General features: G+C 38.8%; 1 protein-coding gene across 2 annotated transcripts in view; it reads left to right on the top strand.

Annotated features, from left to right (window-relative positions):
• The window catches only part of ELP4 (elongator acetyltransferase complex subunit 4), a 155,628-nt gene extending 138,651 nt beyond the window's left edge, over positions 1 to 16,977 (top strand). For both annotated transcript variants that reach the window (XM_064452816.1, XM_064452817.1), the window contains one exon: positions 16,521 to 16,977. In XM_064452816.1, coding sequence (XP_064308886.1) covers positions 16,521 to 16,652 — 132 coding nt within the window. In that variant the 3' untranslated portion in view covers positions 16,653 to 16,977. The remainder of the gene's footprint in view (positions 1 to 16,520) is intronic.
• The last annotated feature ends 3,543 nt before the right edge of the window (positions 16,978 to 20,520 follow it).

Below are 20,520 nucleotides of genomic sequence, written 5' to 3'. Positions count from 1 at the left end.
AATCCCCAAAATTTGTTCTAATTTAGGAAATAGAGTGTTTCTTAAATGTAACAGCTTTAGAAAAGCCATAGAAATGTTTCTCCTAAATTCACTGGATTGCATACTGCAGTTATTGTTAGTTATTGGAGGATACCATTAATTAGTTGAGTTGGATTGGATTACCTGGTTTGCTGGGAAAGACGGGTGTATTAGAAAGGTCAGTAATTTATACTACTACAAAAATTCTTTTGTTCAGCCCAGGATTGACCTAGTTTTGCCTTTTCTTTTATATCTCTCTGAAACTCAGAGGTGCAGAAAGTAGGGCAGAAGATACTAATGAGACATTTGCCCAAATAATGCGGCCAGTTGCTGTTAGGTTACAAACTAAGTTCTTATTCAAGGAACCAGTTACCAAGTCGAAGTACTGTGAAGTGAGAAAGCACATGCGCAAGCACAGTAAACAAAGTCAAGAACAGATATTCATATAAAAGGATTGACTTGCAGTTTGCCTTACTTTTCATCTGATATTATTGGTGTGCACGTATCTTAAATTGATTGCATTATGATGTTGAATGAACTCATTGTAGTCTAGTATTGAAATTGGTTGTAGACTGTGGAAGTGATAGCAAAGGATAAATAAAATATTTTTTGTAATTATAGCAAACCAAACCATTTAATGTTCTTCTACTGCATATTTTGAAGTGGAAATCTCGTATTCTATGCCTCTTGTCAAAAATATGAAGTTTTAATTTGTCAGTGCCATTTATTCAAATGGAACCAACCATTTAGATTTTTTTTTCCTTTAGACCGTCATCTTTTTCAAATTCTGTGGCTGTTCCCCCTGGCAAGTTCTAGCTACATTCAAAATATTAAAATAAGATCATCTTATAAGGTTGCCTGGTCTCTTCATTGTTTTTTACTGATTTATAGGAAGAAATGTTTAAATGGTATTTAGAAGAAATAATTATACAGGGGGAGTACAAAATATATTTCTTCCCTCCCTCCAACCTGTTTTCATGCTATAGGTCAGGACTTAACAGCTCTCAAGAGTGTCTGGATGAATAGCAGCAGGCTTCTAAATCTCAAATCAAGTGCTCTTCAAAGCACCTTACTTCTCTTGAGATAAAAACTTGAGGCAGGTTTTTCTATCTGGCCTATTCATCAAGTATAGTCTGCTGAATTGTTGACATTTCTAAACACTGAAGGGATTTTAAAGATCTTATTGCTCTAAAGAGACTTACTTGTAGTAGGGAATAAAGAAGTGAAATGAAAAAAATACTGACACATGAAAAGTACAAAACTAAATAACTGCTAGAAAAAGCTGAAAGCAAATAACTATAATTTGACATATAGTTTCTGTACAAAACACATTTCTGATGTAGGAATTTGCTCAAATGCTCAGCCCCCCCCAAACTTCCAGATAAATAGTAATGTTTATTTTAATCTCAATTACTCACAAAAGCCTTGCATTTAATGTGATACCAGTTTCTGTCATTCATATTTAACATATTTGTTTCCATTTACACTGAGTCCTACTGTCTTAGAGTCATTTAAAAAGGAATTAGCGTGACCTGTCTTTTAACCTTTCCCCAGCAACTTCTTATTCTGTGCTTAAACTTCTTTTAAAGCATTGGTTTGCTGAAGGGTAGTCAACCAATGAGATTCTTGTATTTTTTTGTATAAGCAATATCAACCACTGAGTAAAAATACACCACAGTATGTTTTCATACCAAAACAGGGTAATCCAACATCATGATATTAAATTACACTTCAATGATTTCTGAAGTCTAAGATTATTTGGTAGCAATACTACAAAAGGCTTTGTTAACTGGAATTTTAAACTGTAGCCCTCATGAGTCATGGTGGATTAGTACTGAAAATAAGAGATATTAAAATGTGAATTATATAATTTCTGCATCCTCACCTGGGAGTTACAGGAACTGAACATACTTCCTATATCAGCGCCAGTTTTTAGGGTGAGAAGACAATGATAGCAGAATTTTTTTTTTCTCTTCTGGACTGGTTTTTGTCTTACCATGGAGCATCTGACGGTGGCATTTACTACTGCAGAGCTAAACTTTCTAGCTTGTGAAAAGCTGCAAACATAAGCAAACCAGTCGTCTGTTTAGCAGCCTTGGTTTGTAAATGTGCAGAATTTTGTAAACCAGCAATACATTTATCTATCTAAATGATACTTGCTTCTAAAACAGAGATTAGTAATAATAATTTGCACTTAAATAGCACTTTTTCATTTCTCTAGCACTGTTTTAAAGTGATTGAATAATTTGTGTTTCTCTACATGTAATAATCCTGCCAGGCAGACTCAGAAAATACCTGTAGCAAAGAAGAACTTGTCCATGCATGAAAAGCAAAATTAAAAAAAAAATTAAAAAAAAGATAAAAAGCTCCAGAAAATTAGTCTGCTTCAAAAAGCTATTAAATTGTTCCTATCCCTGAAGCTTTACAAATGTGCTAATTGTTGTGTTCTGGTCATGTAATATGTTTCTGCACGACGGCGCTTTCCTGTTGCCGAAGCCCTTGTGCCGTCTGGGGGAGGGACTGGCGGGCTGCGTAACACGGGGTAATGAATCTTCCCTTTGGGCAGCGCGCGCTTCAGGTCTGAACACCCAGAAATGCTTCACAGATGTGCTGGGCTGCCTAGCAATGGAAATTTTCTAATTCTAGCTGTCCTAAAAAGTAAATAGACTACTGAGCATAGGGCTACTCTCAGTATAAAACAACAATACCCCCCCAGCTAGCATTTATATTTTGCCCCTCCATGCGCTCCTTCTTTATAACCAGCAACTTGCCAAACCTGTGACACTGGTCTCTCGAAACAGCGGCATTCAGGGACATACTGTGTGGGTCGTTTGCATTGTACCTGAATGTAAAACAATAGAGCTCCCACTGTCTCAGTGCTTTCTGGAGCGATACAGCATGCGTTGGAGAGATTCTGCAGGTAGACACATTGGCCATTATCAGCAACCTGTATGCAGTCATAAGTAATGTGTGCATTTGAATGTATAGTTACATATTGTGTTTGTGTTTGTTCACACAGCTTCTGAAAGTGATGTATAGGAGGAAATAAGCATGGTCAATGTATACAAAATCTAGAAAAACCTCTGTGGGGCGGCTTACAGCTGGGCTGATCCAGAGTCTCAGAGCAGCTTCCATTTTCTCCTGTTCTTAGGAAGGCACTTCATTAAACACGAAAAATTTCATAGAATCTATAGAGACTAGATACTTGAAATCAATGGAGGCTTGTAGGCAATGTGTATTTTAGCAGTGGCTGGCAGAACTGTTCAATTCAGAAGTCTGTCTGCATTTCTGTTGTCTCTCTTTTTTTGAGTTGGCAAATCAGGCATCGAAATGCACTTGTAACGGAGAGTTGCCAGGGCAAGTTACCTGCCTTGGAGCATAACTTCTCTGAGAAGCGCTGAAATCTACCTGGACAATTTTATCAAGAGGCAGAATACATTTTATCAGTTATTTATGTTGTTGCACACCCTGAGATAAAACAGTGTTTTCTAAATGGGTGTATTAATGAGCTCTCTGAAATGTAACAAAATATTTAAACTGAGACAGAAGCTTGATAGATTACAGTGAACTTTAACAGATAGCTTTGGATACAAGCTCAAAAAGTTTTCCAACTGAGCTGAAGTTGTAGAGGGTGACAGTAACATTGCAATATGTTGGACCTCCCAGAACAGATGCTTCCGTCTCTGAATGCTATTTTTCCCTCCTCACTTACATAGCTTCTGTTTGTACACGCAGTATCTTGAGCGGTTCTCAAGCTTCCCAGTAGAGAGACCCAAGTTGTTGTAGAGCAGCACAGGCATCACCATCAACTCTGGAATGTTTCCAGTGAGCCATCTGTGATTTGATATGAAATCCATACTTTGTGGCATGTTGCAATGTCATTCAAAGAAAGAGGAGATATAGTAGAGGCACTGACTCAGTGAGAAGCTGCATATAGTTATAGGACTGAATTCCTCTCTTTGACCTTTTAGTCTCCAAGTTAAGGATGTAGTTTAAGCTAGTCATCCAGGTTTCCTGAATAATCAGCAGAGATAGGCAAGCACTAGTAAGGATGATTCATCTCATCCTAAGCATATAATATAGGTTAGACTGAATAGCTGAATTGTAGACAGCTGCAATTAGGTTGAATGAATCCGTCAGGGAAGAGAATGTGACATTAACATCAGCATCCATCCGGACTATCCTGAGAGCCCTAGAATTACTCAGATTTGCATCACAGGTCCCGCACTCGTCTTACGTAAGCCCAGGGAGGAGAAACTCAGCAAAAAGGACAGATCTACAGAAGCAATGTTAGTCTGCTTGCTTTGGATATACATGATACCTTCACACTCATGCACTACTGTTTGAATTTAGAACAGTATTTCCCTTCGGTTTTTAGACAACATATTCTAATCTCAACTATAACGCACCTAGATAATATGTCTCCTGCTGCGCCCCATCTTTCTTTTTCTTCACTCCAGCTTCTCTTCAGCCCTTTGTCACTTAATTTCTTCCCTGTCTCTTCCACTTGCCTTTCTATGCAGGGTACTCTTTCTCATAGAACATTTTTTCAGTTAGAAGGGAAAAAATGTTTTCTCATTAATACAGTATTTATGTATCATGACATTTTTCATTCTTCATGGATATTTTATCTTTCACTTCTTCCTTTTTTACCCACTTTGTATATTCAGACTGTAAAATCTTCAGGACAGAGACAGTCTTTCAGTATGTGCTCGATAAGAACTAGATCAGTACGTATTACAATAGTAAGCCATATAAATATTTAGTACAGTTCTGGTTGTAAGATTACTGTGTAATTCTCTGAATTTTGGATCAGACGAGCAGCTGAACAGCTGTAGTCTCTGGGTAGTCTGTAGCCACAACTGTTTAATCCAGCCCCCTTTACAACATGAGGAAGCTTCTTCATTATGCAGAGACTACAGTTATAATGTGAAGTGGGTCTGGTACTCGTACGTGTGATTTAGAGCACTCCGTGGTGCCATACATTTGGCATTCTCAAGCATCAGAGAAGGTAAATCTGATTTTTTTAAATAAACCTGATATTTTTATCTTTCCCTGTGTCCCTTCACATGTAGCAAACAGTCTTTAACATGTCTTGGAGTTTTTCTTTGGAATGAGAGTTTGTTGAGACAATTGCCTGTTGTTTTCTTCAGCTGAAAACTAGTGACGAATGTTGCACATACCAAAACACCCCTGTCTCTGCTCACATGTTACTGGAACTTCTTCAGCCGTCTGAAATCCCCTAGGGATTCATTTGACACAAACATGAACAGAATAAAATTTTACTGGTACAAATGTTCTCTGAAAGATTTTCTCTTTGCCACAGCCAGTGTTTAAATAAACTGAGTTTTAAATTCAGACTCAGGAATTCAGATTTTAAGTACTTTGCATACTTTTCTGGTTAGAGAACAGAAACAGTACCATGTGGCACATCCAAATGAATCAGGACAGTTTGAATTGAATTTTCTTGGATATGATCATATCACTTCTGTAAAGCAGATACACTGGAAAGCTGCACTGAAGAGGCACGTATTAAGATGCAGCATTCTGAAATTAAAATAGCTTTTACAAAATCTATCACAAAAGGAAGTGGGTTTATTAATGGTTCTTAATTTTGCCAGATGTCTTTAAAATCACTGTTTAAATAATTTCTTTGTAGTATTGGAAACCCACAACAGAGCATCACTGTCCTGCAAATGAGGTGAAAGTGAGAATTATCCAAGTTTCATTTTACATTCTGTAAGTGATGGAAAATAAGAGTTTTAGAACTGTGTTCAAGTATTTTAAGTACTATTAGCTATGTATAAAAAAATTATTTTCATATTAGCAATGTGTCCTTTAGCAGACAGGCAGGGATATGTAGGTAGAAGCATATTTATCAGCTATTCTTAGTGGAAGCCTTCTCTTAACACCTGATGTTAACAATAATTAATTTTGACGGCTCAGATTGTGCTTCAACTTAAAAAAAAGAAATAGGAAATGCATATGGTAGATGTGCTTATTTTAACATGAGTTGATATAGTTGTGATTAAAGTCAATCACAGTTACCTGAACAGTAGAAAATTTTAGAATGCTCTAAGTCAAGTCTTTTGTCTTTATAATCAGTTTAGAAAATGTATCCATTGCTGTGATTTAGAAATGGTAATGTAGCGTCTTTGAATATAGCAGAACAAGAAGATACTGAGTTCATGTCCATTATACAGAAAAATAGTTACCAGCTGGTTTGTCTCCTGAGTTTGTTAAAATACCAAGAAAATTGTTATGTGGACAGGAATGTAAGAGTTTCTTAGTTAATTGTTTTTAAAATAGTTTGCCTAAGACCTAAATGCATTTATGGGAGGATAGTTTGGCATCATTCTCTCCGCAAGATAAATATTATAGATTGTGAGACACTAGTCATAACTGAATTTCAGGACTATCATATGATTTCTGCCTGACATGGGTCTAGGCTGGTTGGAATGACTTTTCTAGTCCTTGCTGTGAGAGCTGATAATGTCTTCATTATGGTAAAGGCCTTGCTGTTTTGCCACTGAGAAGTGAACTTACATTAATTCAGTAGTATTTCTAGGTTTTGTGGCATTAATAAGAAATTAATAATTCTCATAGTGGTATTTTCAGATTTGTATGTGAGTTGTTACAAAGTTACGTCAACATAAGTGATATGTCACTCCAGTAGACTACACATAGTATAAAATTTAATTTGTTTCATCATAATACCCATATCTGGTATCTCTCAATTGGCAGACTTGGCAAGGGAAAAGGCTAAAACTTTAGTCACCTCCATGTCAATTATTTGAGCAAACTCTTCCCTCTAGAAGAAATTCTGTTTCATACCTTACCTGCACATCTTTGTGTTCATATTAAGCTCAAAGTTATTAATTTCTTTTTGCCAAGAAGACCTGTTAGTTACTGTGTTTGATGATGACCTGTTAAGAAAGCAGTAAAGTCACTGACTGCCAAGGCTAAGATGCTCCTGAAATGTGTATCTCTTAAGGAGTTTGTAACCATCTGACAGCTACCTTAGAAATGCAAGATGCAACCTGTGGGGACACCAAGCAAACCTGTTCATTTGGGACCTATTTCACCACATAAACAGACATATTGCAATGGCCTTGAAGCTGTGGCTCGGAGCACTGCAGAGAATTGGTGCCACGTGTTGCCATTGCATTGAAGGTGTAACCAATGTCCCTGGTGGGCTCAGATATCGCTATTAAATCCTTCCCCCCACTGCTCGAATAACAAGAGCAGAGCAGGTTCACTGAAGGTAACCAGGGTTAACCACTGGTCCTGGTGACTGCCGGACAGATCCATAGCTATGAGGCAAGTCCACTCTCAAGCTGGGGAGTCGGGGCAGCAGGTGAAGATCATACCTGGATCAGCAAGCTCCATGGTCGGGCCCTGGCACAGTGGTACCACAGGAAAATGGCCAGGGCCTGAGCAGAGCGCAGCTCCTCAGCAAAGTGGAGAGCACTTGGCAGGGCTTTGCCACCTCCTTCTTGTACAGGTCTTTGTCACCCGGCAGCCCAGACTGGGGGTGCATAGCTGCACTGTATCACAGCTGGCGGTGAGCACTGACAGCTAAAGCCTCCCATTCAGGACAGTCTTCACTGAAAAGATAAAGAGACAGCTCGGTAGCTGTGGAGTAATTTGGCATCCCTCCACTGGCTCCCTCTTTTCTTAAGATGTAAGTTGCTTGTTTTCATTTCCAAAGGCCTCCATGTCCTTTTCCCCAGCCTGCAAATAAGCCTGAGATCTTATTCATTATCGAGAAATCTATTTCCAGTCAGGTAATGGTGGCAATCACTTTACAGTTCAATAATTTTCAAGCTAGAAACAGGATTCTTCACTCTAAAAGGAGGTTTTATACAGCTGCATTACTAACCTCCTGCAGATTTCTCCTTAAAACCCACCTTTTTCATAACAGCTACAAAAATGCTGAAGTCTTTTCTTAGGTACTATGATTGAGTGCACCCTCAGTAAGTTTGCAGACAACACCAAGTTGAGCAGGAGTGTTGATCTGCTTGAGGGCAGGAAGGGTCTACAGAGGTATCTGGGCAGGCTGGATCGATAGGCTGAGGCCAGCTGATGAGGTTCAACAAGGCCAAGTGCCAGGTCCTGTACTTTGGTCACAACGACCCCATGCAACACTACAGGCTTGGGGAGGAGTGGCTGGAGAGCTGCCCAGTGGAGAAGGAGCTGGGGGTGTTGGTCAACAGCTGGCTGAACATGAGCCAGCAGTGTGCCCAGGTGGCCAAGAAGGCCAACAGCACCCAGGGTTGTATCAGGAATAGTGTGGCCAGCAGGAGCAGGGAGGGGATCGTGCCCCTGTACTCGGCACTGGTGAGGCCACACCTTGAATACTGTGTTCAGTTTTGGGCCCCTCAGTACAAGAAGGACATTGAGGTGCTGGAGCGTGTCCAAAGAACGGTAACAAAGCTGGTGAAGGTCTGGAGAACAAGTCTTATGAGGAGCGGCTGAGGGAGCTGGGGGTGTTTAGCCTGGAGAAGAGGAGGCTGGGGGGAGGCCTTATCGTGCTCTACAACTACCTGAGAGGAGGTTGTAATGAGGTGGGCGTTGGTCTCTTCTCCCAGGTCACTAGCGATAGAACAAGAGCAAATGACCTTATGTTGTGCCAGGGGAGGTTTAGATTGGATATCAGGAAAAATTTCTTTACTGACAGAGTGGTCAGGCACTGGAACAGGCTGCCCAGAGAGGTGGTGGAGTCGCCGTCCCTGGGGGTGTTTAAAAGACGCGTAGACGTGGTGCTTTGGGACGTGGTTTAGGAGACATGGTAGTGTTGAGCTGATGGTTGGACTTGATGATCCTAGAGGTCTTTTCCGACCTTAATGATTCTGTGATTCTGTTCTACAGCAAGCTGGCAGGGCAATAATATTTTAAGGCAAAAGGGTCATAGTCTGCCAAAAGTAAATATGCAAGTGAAAATAGGATGCTATAATCGCCTTCCTTGTGATAACTTCCTAAAGCCTGTATCAAAGAAAGGTAATGTTTGTCAGTGCAAAAACTAGGCAATGCTGGAGCAAACTTCCTTTGTGCAAAGTTAATTGTGTATCTGCATTATTATAGTGTGTTTAATGACATGACCACACACTATTTTCATCCACGCAGGCTGTCAGAAAGGTTTAAACTTAGGATCTTCAGAATCAGACTTCAAGCTTCATTCACTCGATTAAGAAATAACTGGTTACGGAAGAAGGCTATTACTTACTGTACAAGGCATAGCCAGCGAAGGGGCATGATGTGAGTGCTGGTGCTTCCCGCCTGCTCTGTTTTGGGCAGGTCCCAAAGGCTTTGCGGTGATAGGAACAATTACACTGAACCCAGCTAAGCACACAGCTTTAGGGCATGCATTACGAAAGGAAAACAGTTCAGACAAAACTTATTACATACTTTGCCTCTGCTCCTCCCTCTGCCTGAAGAAAACTTCTAATTACTGTATTTGTTCTCAATAGGGGGAAAAAAAAAGTAGAAGTGGAAGATAAGAATATGTAAAATGACAAGTCAGAAGAGACACAGAGCAATCAGCTAGTCCAGCCCCAGTGCTTAGGACCAAATACAGCACTGATGGTTTTCTGGTGCTGGTCTGCCTTGTAAGACTGGGATGTAAAGATCCAAGTCATGGCTATTCTAAGAACTTCCAGGGGGCTGGTACATGGGGTTGGGGATGTAATTTATTTTTTTTTAAACAACAAAATCCCTAGTGGACAAAAATACCAGCAAGTGCTTTTATTATAAAGAACAGACTCTCCAATATAAGACATTTTTCTTCTTTTCAGTTTTAAGAGAATTGACCAGCAGATTTCCTATCAACCTCTCCTGATATTGATTATACCTCCATTACAAAATGCATAGAAACAGTACACAGACTTTAACTGACTATAAAAGGGTTTAAAAATAAAGTAAAAATTGTATAACTGAACCTAAGTAATCAATGACAGGTTAAACAAAGAGCCAGCTCCTAGAGATAATGTTAGAGAGCTGATACTATACAACTACACATCTATACTACACATATTCTTCTGAGGAATCTATTGGCACTCCATTGTGGAGGCAACTAGTGAAATCCAGTATTACACCTACACAGAATAAACTATCAGTTCATAAAATTAGTTTTCAGATTTGAGGAAATGTGTGTTTGTACAGACTGCTTTTACACTGGCTAAAATATTCAGACATAATTGAGGTGGAGGACATTCAAGAAACAGCAAAATTTCATAAAATTAACTAAGGGCTACTAAAATCACATATTCTGTAAAATGCTTTAAGCAATAAAAAGTATAAGAATGTTTAGCAACAATATGATAAGCAGGTATACATATATTGGCAAAAATCTAAATCCAAACGAATTCTTCATATTACTCCAAAATCATTCTTATATTTTTTAGCAAACAAATAAATAATAAGATGAGTGATGCAAAATCATTGAATCTCATAAAAAAGAGGTGGGAGTTCAAGGGGGAATTTTTCTTAGTTTGATATATATTAAAATAATTCCACTGCAGTTAACCCTGTGACTCTGCTAACAGTTACATGAAGCTTTAACAACTGAGTCCAAACTTCCAAAAATTAAACTCTAAAAAAATATCTTAACAATTCCATTTATTTGGATCTTTGACCAAAAAAATTGCTTATCAGTCTAACATAGCTGCTGTCCTGCCTTGAGGCAGGGAGATGGGTTAATGACCTCTCTAGATCCCTTCTAGTTCCATTTACTGCAACTCCATGAAGACTGAAGTCACCAAAGCCAAAGGGATTTGGTTTAGCGGGAAAGGGGGGTGGGGAGAAGAATTTTAGGAATGCTGGGAAAACGAAAGATGCAGACTCCTAGCTGAGGAGCTTTATATCCTACTTATTTGTCTCTGAAGCAGAGCTCTTGCCATTCCATAAAGCTCACACGAGAAAAAACAGGAACTGTCTGTGGTACAGAGGCCAAGTTCCTGTTACTGTTTCCTCTTCTGCTTATGATGCCCATAATGCACCCCTTGCCTAATGTTTTCCCTTTTATATCTTTTTCTTATTACCTCATTTATGATTACTAGTAATTACTTCAGTTATCATAGAATCATGGAATCATAGAATCGTCTAGGTTGGAAAAGACCTTTAAGATCATCAAGTCCAACCGTTAACCTACACTGCCAAGCCCACCACTAAACCAGGTCCCTAAGCACCACATCCAAACATCTTTTAAATACCTCCAGGGATGGCGACTCCACCACTTCCCTGGTCAGCCTGTTCCAATCCCTGACAACCCTTTCAGTGAAGAACTTAGCTGGGTTCAGTGTAATTGTTCCTATCACCGCAAAGCCATTGGGACCTGCCCAAAACAGAGCAGGAGGGAAGCACCAGCACTCACATCATGCCCCTTCACTGGCTATGCCTTGTACAGTAAGTAATAGCCTTCTTCCGTAACCAGTTATTTCTTAATCGAGTGAATGAAGCTTAAAGTCTGATTCTGAAGATCCTAAGTTTAAACCTTTCTGACAGCCTGCATGGATGAAAATAGTGTGTGATCACGTCATTAAACACACTATAATAATGCAGATACACAATTAACTTTGCACAAAGGAAGTTTGCTCCAGCATTGCCTAGTTTTTGCACTGACAAACATTACCTTTCTTTGATACAGGCTTTAGGAAGTTATCACAAGGAAGGCGATTATAGCATCCTATTTTCACTTGCATATTTACTTTTGGCAGACTATGACCCTTTTGCCTTAAAATATTATTGCCCTGCCAGCTTGCTGTAGAACAGAATCACAGAATCATTAAGGTCGGAAAAGACCTCTAGGATCATCAAGTCCAACACCATCAGCTCAACACTACCATGTCTCCTAAACCACGTCCCAAAGCGCCACGTCTACGCGTCTTTTAAACACCCCCAGGGACGGCGACTCCACCACCTCTCTGGGCAGCCTGTTCCAGTGCCTGACCACTCTGTCAGTAAAGAAATTTTTCCTGATATCCAATCTAAACCTCCCCTGGCACAACATAAGGTCATTTGCTCTTGTTCTATCGCTAGTGACCTGGGAGAAGAGACCAACGCCCACCTCATTACAACCTCCTCTCAGGTAGTTGTAGAGCACGATAAGGCCTCCCCCCAGCCTCCTCTTCTCCAGGCTAAACACCCCCAGGTCCGTCAACCTCTATAGGCAGTTTTGTGTTTATCCACACAGTGGAATATTTTAGTGAAAACCTTCAATTATTTAAAAGAACAAATGAAAATATGCAATTTTGTGTCTAGCATTTATGGCAAGGATGTGTTTTTGCTGTCCTCTGAAAATCCACCTGTTTGATCCAGGCACACTCACTACTGTGGATTCAGCTTGACTCTTTTCCAGGGACGTACATGGTTTTTGGACCAGGACGTGAGCCGGTGCCTGTGTCTGCACTCTGGGCAGGGGGCACCAGGGCAGAGGAGAGGGGGAGGAAGGGGGACAGAATGCAGTGCCAGCAGGAGAAAGAAGGACAGATCAAGAACAACAGGTGGGAAGAGGAGGAGGACAAAATAAGGGGTGAGAAAGGCAAGGGGCTGAGGCAAGGGAGGGTGTCCTAGCACTGAATTTGGACCTAGACATGGGAGCAGGGAATGGAATGTGGGCATAAATGGGCAAGAGAAACCCAGGACTGGCAGGAGGAGGAATGAACAGCTTGGAAGCAGAAAGCTGAGACTGGCTGGGGCAGAGGCTGGGGAGTGCAGATAACTGGAGAAGGGGCATTTTTGTGATGAAGACCAGTTGCAGGACGGGAGGCCTGGGCAACGAGGACTGGGATTGCTGATGTGAACAAAATCAGCCTGATTCTTATCAGACTGATAAGAGAAAGAGATTGAAAGGGATGGAGGTCACAGCCTCAGAAATAGCAGAGAAGTCTGTCCACCAGAAAACATTTTGTCCTAAACTGGGACTTTAACTGTGATTGTTTCTCTGTGGTCAGCAAATATCTGTGCAAATGTCTGATCGTTCTGTAATGCTGGTGTTCAGAAAGGATCACAGCCTATTCATGCTATCACTTACTGCCTTAGTTCAAGTGACCGCAATGTCCCTGTTAGTGCCAAAAATAAAGGCCTGTTGTTTAACCTGTGCATGGCTGTATAATGCTGTGCGATGAATTTCCAGTTTGTTTGTGGCTTAAAATTTAGAATATTTTTAATAGTATTAAAATATATAACAGGATTAATATTTGCAGCCCTGGCTATATTTTTAAGCTGCACACAGAAAATATAAGGATTTATATTTTGAAATGCCCATTCAGGCTTTATTCAGAGGTAGCATTTGTGTGTGCTGTGATTCAGATCTTAATGGCAGGATAATATTCAGTTGTTCTCCGAGGACCATAGTGTTGTTTATTGTTCAGAAGACATCTGATCTGAGGATGAATGTGGCATACGCAGTGAAATATGCTTCCTGGAGAACCAGCAATTTGTTGTAGTGTTTGAAAATTGGGATTGTCGAAGGGCAAAGATTGTGGGATGGATGGTCTCATAATTAAGACGATTGAAGGATATCGTGGAAGGTATGATGTGTCTCTGCCTATACCACTGAGCTTCTGTGTGATCATGTTGTTCCAACCCACCATTTTTATTTCCATACTCTTATTTTGTGTGTCTCGCGTTCTGAGTGCCTGACTTGGGGTTCTTGAAGAAATACTAAGGACTCACAGCTGCAAATGAAGTTAGCATTTGATCATGTGAAATGCTGTATACTAAACATTCTGGAAAAGCAAGTCCTAAATGCCTCAGATTATGTTTCTGAAATTAGTAGATACCTTTTGCCATGTGTTTTATGGGCCTCAGTTCCCTATTCCTAAAATGAAGGCAACTTTCCTGCCTTATCTCACAAGAATATTAGAAAAATAGCACAGTTGGTATTTGTGAAGCATTCAAGTGCTATATACTGACATGTGCTATTGAAAAGCCATTCTGTCTTCAGAACAAGGTTTGAATAGTGTACAATAAATACGTTAGAAAAGTTCGGAGTAAACAGTGGCAAGAAAACAAAATACTGAATAGCCAGTCACTAAATGAGCAGTGTGCATCTTCTTCACTGAATAAGATGGGGGAAGAAGATTATATGTGTGTATAATGAAGCACTGTATTATAACAAATACATCTGTAAAAGCCTAATTCAGTCCCGTCATCCAATCCGAGGGTCTTTAATTTTTAATTTTCCTATTTGAGTCTTTGAAAATTTATAAACTTTCTTCTATTTTCTGTTTATAATTTATATTAGTGAACGAGCACCGTGTTGACTAAGAGGCTGTGTAAATACAAAGATTTTTTTTTCATTTGACCACACTTTAAGTCCAGGCCACTGTGGCAGGGTTTACAGTTCTTCCCTATCTGTGATATTAGTTAGTCCCTGCATAAGATGAGTTTGCTGAGTCTTGGTTCTGTTTGCTCTTCATCACCTTGCACTGAATCCCTTTGGCAGACTTGGCAAAAGGGTCAGTAGTTGCAGGAGGAAGACAGCGGTACTACATTTCCCCTAGAGGAAGGCGCCTCTCCCGCTCCCCAGGGTGGGCAGAGAGATGCTAACAGTGAGTGGGAGGTTGAACTAGTTCACTTGTCTTTCCCCTCCCACATACCAGATACCCTGTACCCTGCTGAAAACTGTACAATTTTTTGGAAAGAAAATATGACTGAAATATCCTCCAAGTGCTCCCCTGCACTTCCCAGCTTTTCCTGTCCTTCATTTACCTGTGGTTACAGGCCCCCTCATACAATCCAAGCTGTAGATTGGCTCTTTCCTAGCAAATGTTTTTCTCAGCAGACAAACAAGATAGGCACGTGCCCTAGTTTATATTGTGTTGATGTAGAAATGAGGCAGCATGGACCACAGTTCACATCCACAGCCGTGCTTAACCTTCTTAGGAATAAGGGAGGAACTGTTAGTGAAGGATACCCTACCACATCACTGATTTTAATACAGTGAAATTTAAGAGCTGCAAAATGACTAAGTTGTATATGGGGGGTGGGTTTTGATGCATAAAGTGTGCTTCCCAGGCAAAGTGCTACAAATAAATACACCATTTCTCCTATTTCAACACTGAGGTATGCCATCTCACCCTGGGTGCAGGCCTTCCTACTCCCCATGCGTTACTTTATGCATTTCCTTCCCTTGGAGAGAACAACAACCCAGCACGTGTTCTCCCTGCACTGCCCAGAACCAGGAGTGGCCAGTGGTAGCAAGTGCTTTGAAGCATCTCTCAAGTTACATCTAATTGCACAATGTCAAAGCCATAAATGATTCAAACAGTCGGCCCACTGTAAATACAGATATTTCTTATGCTTTTTAATTGAATTATCTTATCCTACAAAAGTTACAAAGGTATTGAGTAAAAGGCAGCTGTATTTCCGTGTCACCATAAAAGCAAAAACATAGCAAACGCAGAGAATAAGGATAGTCCACAGCCTCCTAATGTAGTTTTGCAGCCATTATTGTTACCCTGTTCCCTTCAGAAGCATGTGCACTTTAAAATAAGAGCCACACAGTTTAGCCTTTGCCTACTAAATCTTTCAAGAAATATGCTCCTTCCATGATACCGGTTTCATAAATTATTGCACTGTGTAGATGCTCAACTGTCTCATCTGAACAGCTTTCAGTACCTCACTGTGTCCAAAAGTGAGCCAGTAATTAACCAAGTAAAGCCTCAGCTTTACCTAATTTTCACCTTAATTTACAAAAGCTAAATGGTAATGTCATGTCATGTCTTTTATATACCTCCAGTGTAAAAGATCCTCAGAGGGAGGGTTGAAATATTTTTGTCATAGTTGAAAACTAAGGTTTATTATGCAAGAACTGTGTTTGTGGACAACTGTGTAACCTGTGTCTCAGTTTCCTCATCTGTAAAATGACTGTAACGTTCCTACAGCTCACAAGGGATGGCAAGGTTTGGTAGCATATGATTGCCTTATACAAATGCAACTACTATCGCTGCATGTTTTTATCAACAGCTATTAGTAGAATATGAAGAAGAAACATTTAGCAGAATAGTGCTGCACCCAGGGTGAACCCCCTTCATCTTTTCACCATCACATCATTTATTTTCAGACTCTGCCACAAAGTACGCATGTTTGGAATAAAACTATACTTATACTGTAATGCCATAGAAATCAAAGGATCTGATGTAGGGGTTGACATATGGGGAAAACACTTGTTTTTAAAGGAAAAATGCCCATAGATATAATTAAATACCTTGAGCAAATTTGGCTTGTGTTTAGAAAAAATTCATGAGGAAAAAATCTATTCCAATTTACAGAATCCAATATATTGAAAACATACAAAACTATTTCCAGGTCAGCCTAAAAGAGTGTCAGGGAAGTGTTTTATTTGTGTGAGAAAACATTGATCAGTCAGGAAGACGACTGCATTTTGAAATATGTTATGGAAAATAAATTCCACTGCAATTATTCTTTTTTTTCCCTCCCTGTTTCTTCCTCTCTCTTTCTTCTCTCTCCCTCTCCCTCCTGAAAATCTCCTGCCACAGCGACTGCATTTGCCTCCAGACTTGTCAGACACAGTGAGCCGCACAAGCAAACAGGATCTGGCAGAATCCGCCAAACTGCTGAGCTCAGGATGTGGTGCTATGGCCATCGGCAAGAAGCACCTGGACTTCTAGTGATTTCTACTTAGCAGTTTCACTCAGTTTTATATGACACTCTAATTATGAGTGTTAATGACTTATATAAATATTTTTCTTAATGATTTGACCCAGCAGTCTATAAAAATACATGTTATCATACGGTGCCCTTTTTTTTTTTTTTGTACTGTTTCTTTGTACTGATTTTGGGCTTGTTTGGATTTTGCTTTTCATTAAAGCTTCTGTTATGTTGGGTCCTGCCATTGTTCTGCTCGACTGGAAACATATAGTATTTTGTTCCTTTCCTTAAAATATGAAAATTAATCTTAGCCTTTCATTTCTATATGGTTTTTTACTACAAAAAGGGATATTTTATCCAGTGGAGTTTTTATATACTTACATTTAATATTTTGTATGAATAATAAGTTAAGTTGGATGGTTTCTTGAAATAAAGGAATGAAAGTAAGCAATTAATTGTCACGTTATTCCAAAAGCAAACTACACAGTTATAGTTTTAAAAACATTAAGTTTAGTAATTGAAATACCATTCTTAAATTTCAGGAAAAAATTACATTAGTTTATTAAATATGTAATAATACATTTAAAATACATAAGATCTTTTTTATTCTGATATGCCAGTAATTAAGAATGGTTGGTTTTTTAATCAGAATATATTATAGATAATTATTTGCCTTATGGGTTACTACATGCATTAAAATGCACTTGGATGGAATTTACTAAGCATACAGAAAAGAATTTATTTCCTTATGTAGTTCAAAACAGTAATCCTAAACAATTGAAGTCAGCACTATGAAATTATGTCAACAGACATAATTCAAGATTGAAATTCAAACCGACAGCTACATTAATGCTAGAAAACCAGAAGAGTGCATTTGAGCTCGGGGAAGGGTGTCACAGCATGCTGGTCTAAAGCAGAGCAGAATATACAAGTAATTCAGGCTTCTGTACCCTCAGATACACAATTTGTGAACTTGTAACTGTTTTGTATGTACCTCTGTGTATATCTCATCAAACAGAAGAGCGGTAAAGCAAAGCTGACCTGTAAATTAAAGTGGTTTGCATTCTTTCTTCTGAGGCTGACTTCCATTTTGAAAGGTAATATCTTCTCCTCCACAGAACTTCTAAGCCACCCGGCTGTAAGATTGCATTACGGTTTCAAAATTTAGTCTTTATAATAGTGTATTACATGGCTGGAGTGAAATTGACTCTTCAAAGGCGGTGTTAATAGGATGCAATAATGGTAACTTATTTTGATGGGTTTGGAACCAAGAGTTGGTTAAGTGGTTTGCTTTTTTTTCTTCTGCAATCCAGGTTCTACTTTATTTTTTTCTTGACAACGCTGTGTAAAACAAAGACATAGCTTTTAAAACTGTCTAACTAATATGATGAATGTCAATCACTTAAAAAACTCCACTGTAGCATAAACACATACTGTATACAGCTTTTATTCTGAATTAGAATAATTGAATCAATGACAGTGATTTGCCAGGATGTCAAATCTATCCATCATATCCTGTCACTACCAGTTTATTTTTTGTGATCAAAATCAAAAAGACTACTATTTTGTCATCAGCTATTTCATTAGTAGTAACAATCAGATTTTCTCTTCTATATTTTTTAGATATGCCTGTTATATTTTTTATTTCTAAAGACACAAATCCTTTTTAACTCTTTTCAAAATAAAGTTTCAGAACTGAACTGTCAGTTTAATAAAGCCAAAAGACATCTACTTTCCTATGCCAATATATTTAAAATATTATCATTGATGTCTCAAACATTTTTTCTCTTTCTGTATTATGTGCAATATTGAATGGAAGTCCTCATTAGGTACTTAAGTGTGCCTTTCAAAAGCATGAAATAATTTAAATACTTAGGATAAAGTGATTTTTAACAAAGATGAAGTTTTACATAGTACGTCTTTTTAATGTAAATAACACAAAACACAGTATTTCTTTGTGAAATATAAAGTCACAAGACATATAAATTGCTGCCAACGTACTTAAATAGGTCATTGACTTAACATACAGGGGAGAAACTATCATTAAAGTCACAGTCAAATTCTAGTTAACATATTAACAGAAAATCGTTAGCGAATAGCATGTGTATTCCAGTATGTACGTGTGTATTTGTGTGTCCTATGCATTTATAAGACTTCAATTTCAAAAACTTTGGTAGGTTAATATTAAAGCAGACATATTTTTAATAATAAAGGGAACTCCTTCTGCAAATCTGGATTAATTTTTCTTCTGAGTCACTAAACATGCTTTGGAAAATAAGTGTTAGAGTATACAGATGTACAGTGTTGTTCACCTAAGGCAAAAACATGGAGCAAAATTTCTCGTCTTTTCTTCCAAAATATCGTATCGGTTACAACAACATATGACAGTGACTTGGCTTATCCAGTAAACTGGTAAGTGAAATAACGCTATGTACGTGCTACCTGATAGTATGTAGGTATATAGTGGTGATTTCATTTGCTGCACCGAAAGCAGTTTTGACTTGGAAAGCAGGACAAATGTTTACATGGTGATTTTCTGTGAATTTTCCCCATAACCACTCTGTGCCTGTCAAGCTCCCGTGTACAAAACATCCTTCGCTTCTTTCTCCTCTTGATTTGAAGACAAATATTTAACTAAGGGGTGCGGCTCAAGTAATCAAAGAATGGGTGCAGCCTTTTTTGACAGGCTGTTGCAATGTGCTACCAGCTTCTTTTTGCATCATCAGAGCCCCCTTGTTGGCTTGGATGGAAAATCTGTGCGATCCTTGTGCTCAGAGGGCTCTTTTCCGCAGAGATGGTGGTACGAGGAGGGAGGGGGTGGGGGGCTGTTGTGATTTTTAAAGCAGAACTTCCTACATTGTCGCAGGCTACAAACTGAAACCACCAAACTCAGCTGGGAAACAATAGATTCATCCCCGTGAAGACATTCCCAATTCAGCACGAGAACCTGATCTTTACAGAATTGTGACACACAGTCAAGAAAGCAGTAATGAAATTTAAAAGGTTGTATCTTTAATATGTCAAATAAGAATGCTTTATATAATTTCTGTTGTGTTGAGGTTTTCAAAATATAAGTATTTGCAACATGAGATGAATATTATGGTAGATTAAGTCTTTTTCAATGTTTGTAAAGAAATTTCAAAAGCAATTTCAAGGATGCAGCTGAATTCAATTTTCTGTAACAGTAGCTACAAGCATCTGAAAATGGGCATTCAGCTACTTCAGCTTTGATCCATATGGTAACACGCCACTGGTTTCAGCTTTAAGTTTAATATAAAATACTGATGGTGTTCCAAACACAGCTTTTGGAAAAGTGCGAAAGCCTAACTTACAAAAATCCTTTACTATGCCGGTATTGGAAAGTGAGCTATTAATCAAGTTTTTCTGAAACCACAAGGTTGTAACACGTCCCTTTAAAAATGTGTGTGTATTACAAGTATTACACACACAAACACACACAACGCACACGTATTAAACCAGTGTTTCTCCAGGATCATCATATATTGGAAATTTAATCCAGTGTTCTTCTTTTGCCTGTGCTGGAGAAATGTTGTCCGTAACTACAGAGCACAACAGAAATAGGAAAGAAGATGCTTTTATGCCTTTAAGAGGTGGTGGAAGCAACTACCATCCCCCACGACATCTCTTGGGGTTTTTCTTTTCTCTTGTGAGCTACCTGAGTGCAAGGCCTACATTTCTTTTTTTAATGACATTGAGCACATGATGGTGCTTATTCAATAATAAATGTACCTGTGTATAAAAAGAATGGAAGTGAATCTTCTTCATCTTGAGAAAAAAGGCAACAATAATGGAAATAAAGGAGTGGAATAATGAAATAATGGAATAAAGGAAAAAGAGAAAAAAATTCCACCACAATTTTTTTCCAGT

Source organism: Phalacrocorax carbo, chromosome 5 (assembly GCF_963921805.1).
Source record: "Phalacrocorax carbo chromosome 5, bPhaCar2.1, whole genome shotgun sequence".
NCBI lineage: Eukaryota > Metazoa > Chordata > Aves > Suliformes > Phalacrocoracidae > Phalacrocorax > Phalacrocorax carbo.
Note: the sequence above shows the minus strand (reverse complement) of the source record. Positions and strands in the feature narration are given on the sequence as shown.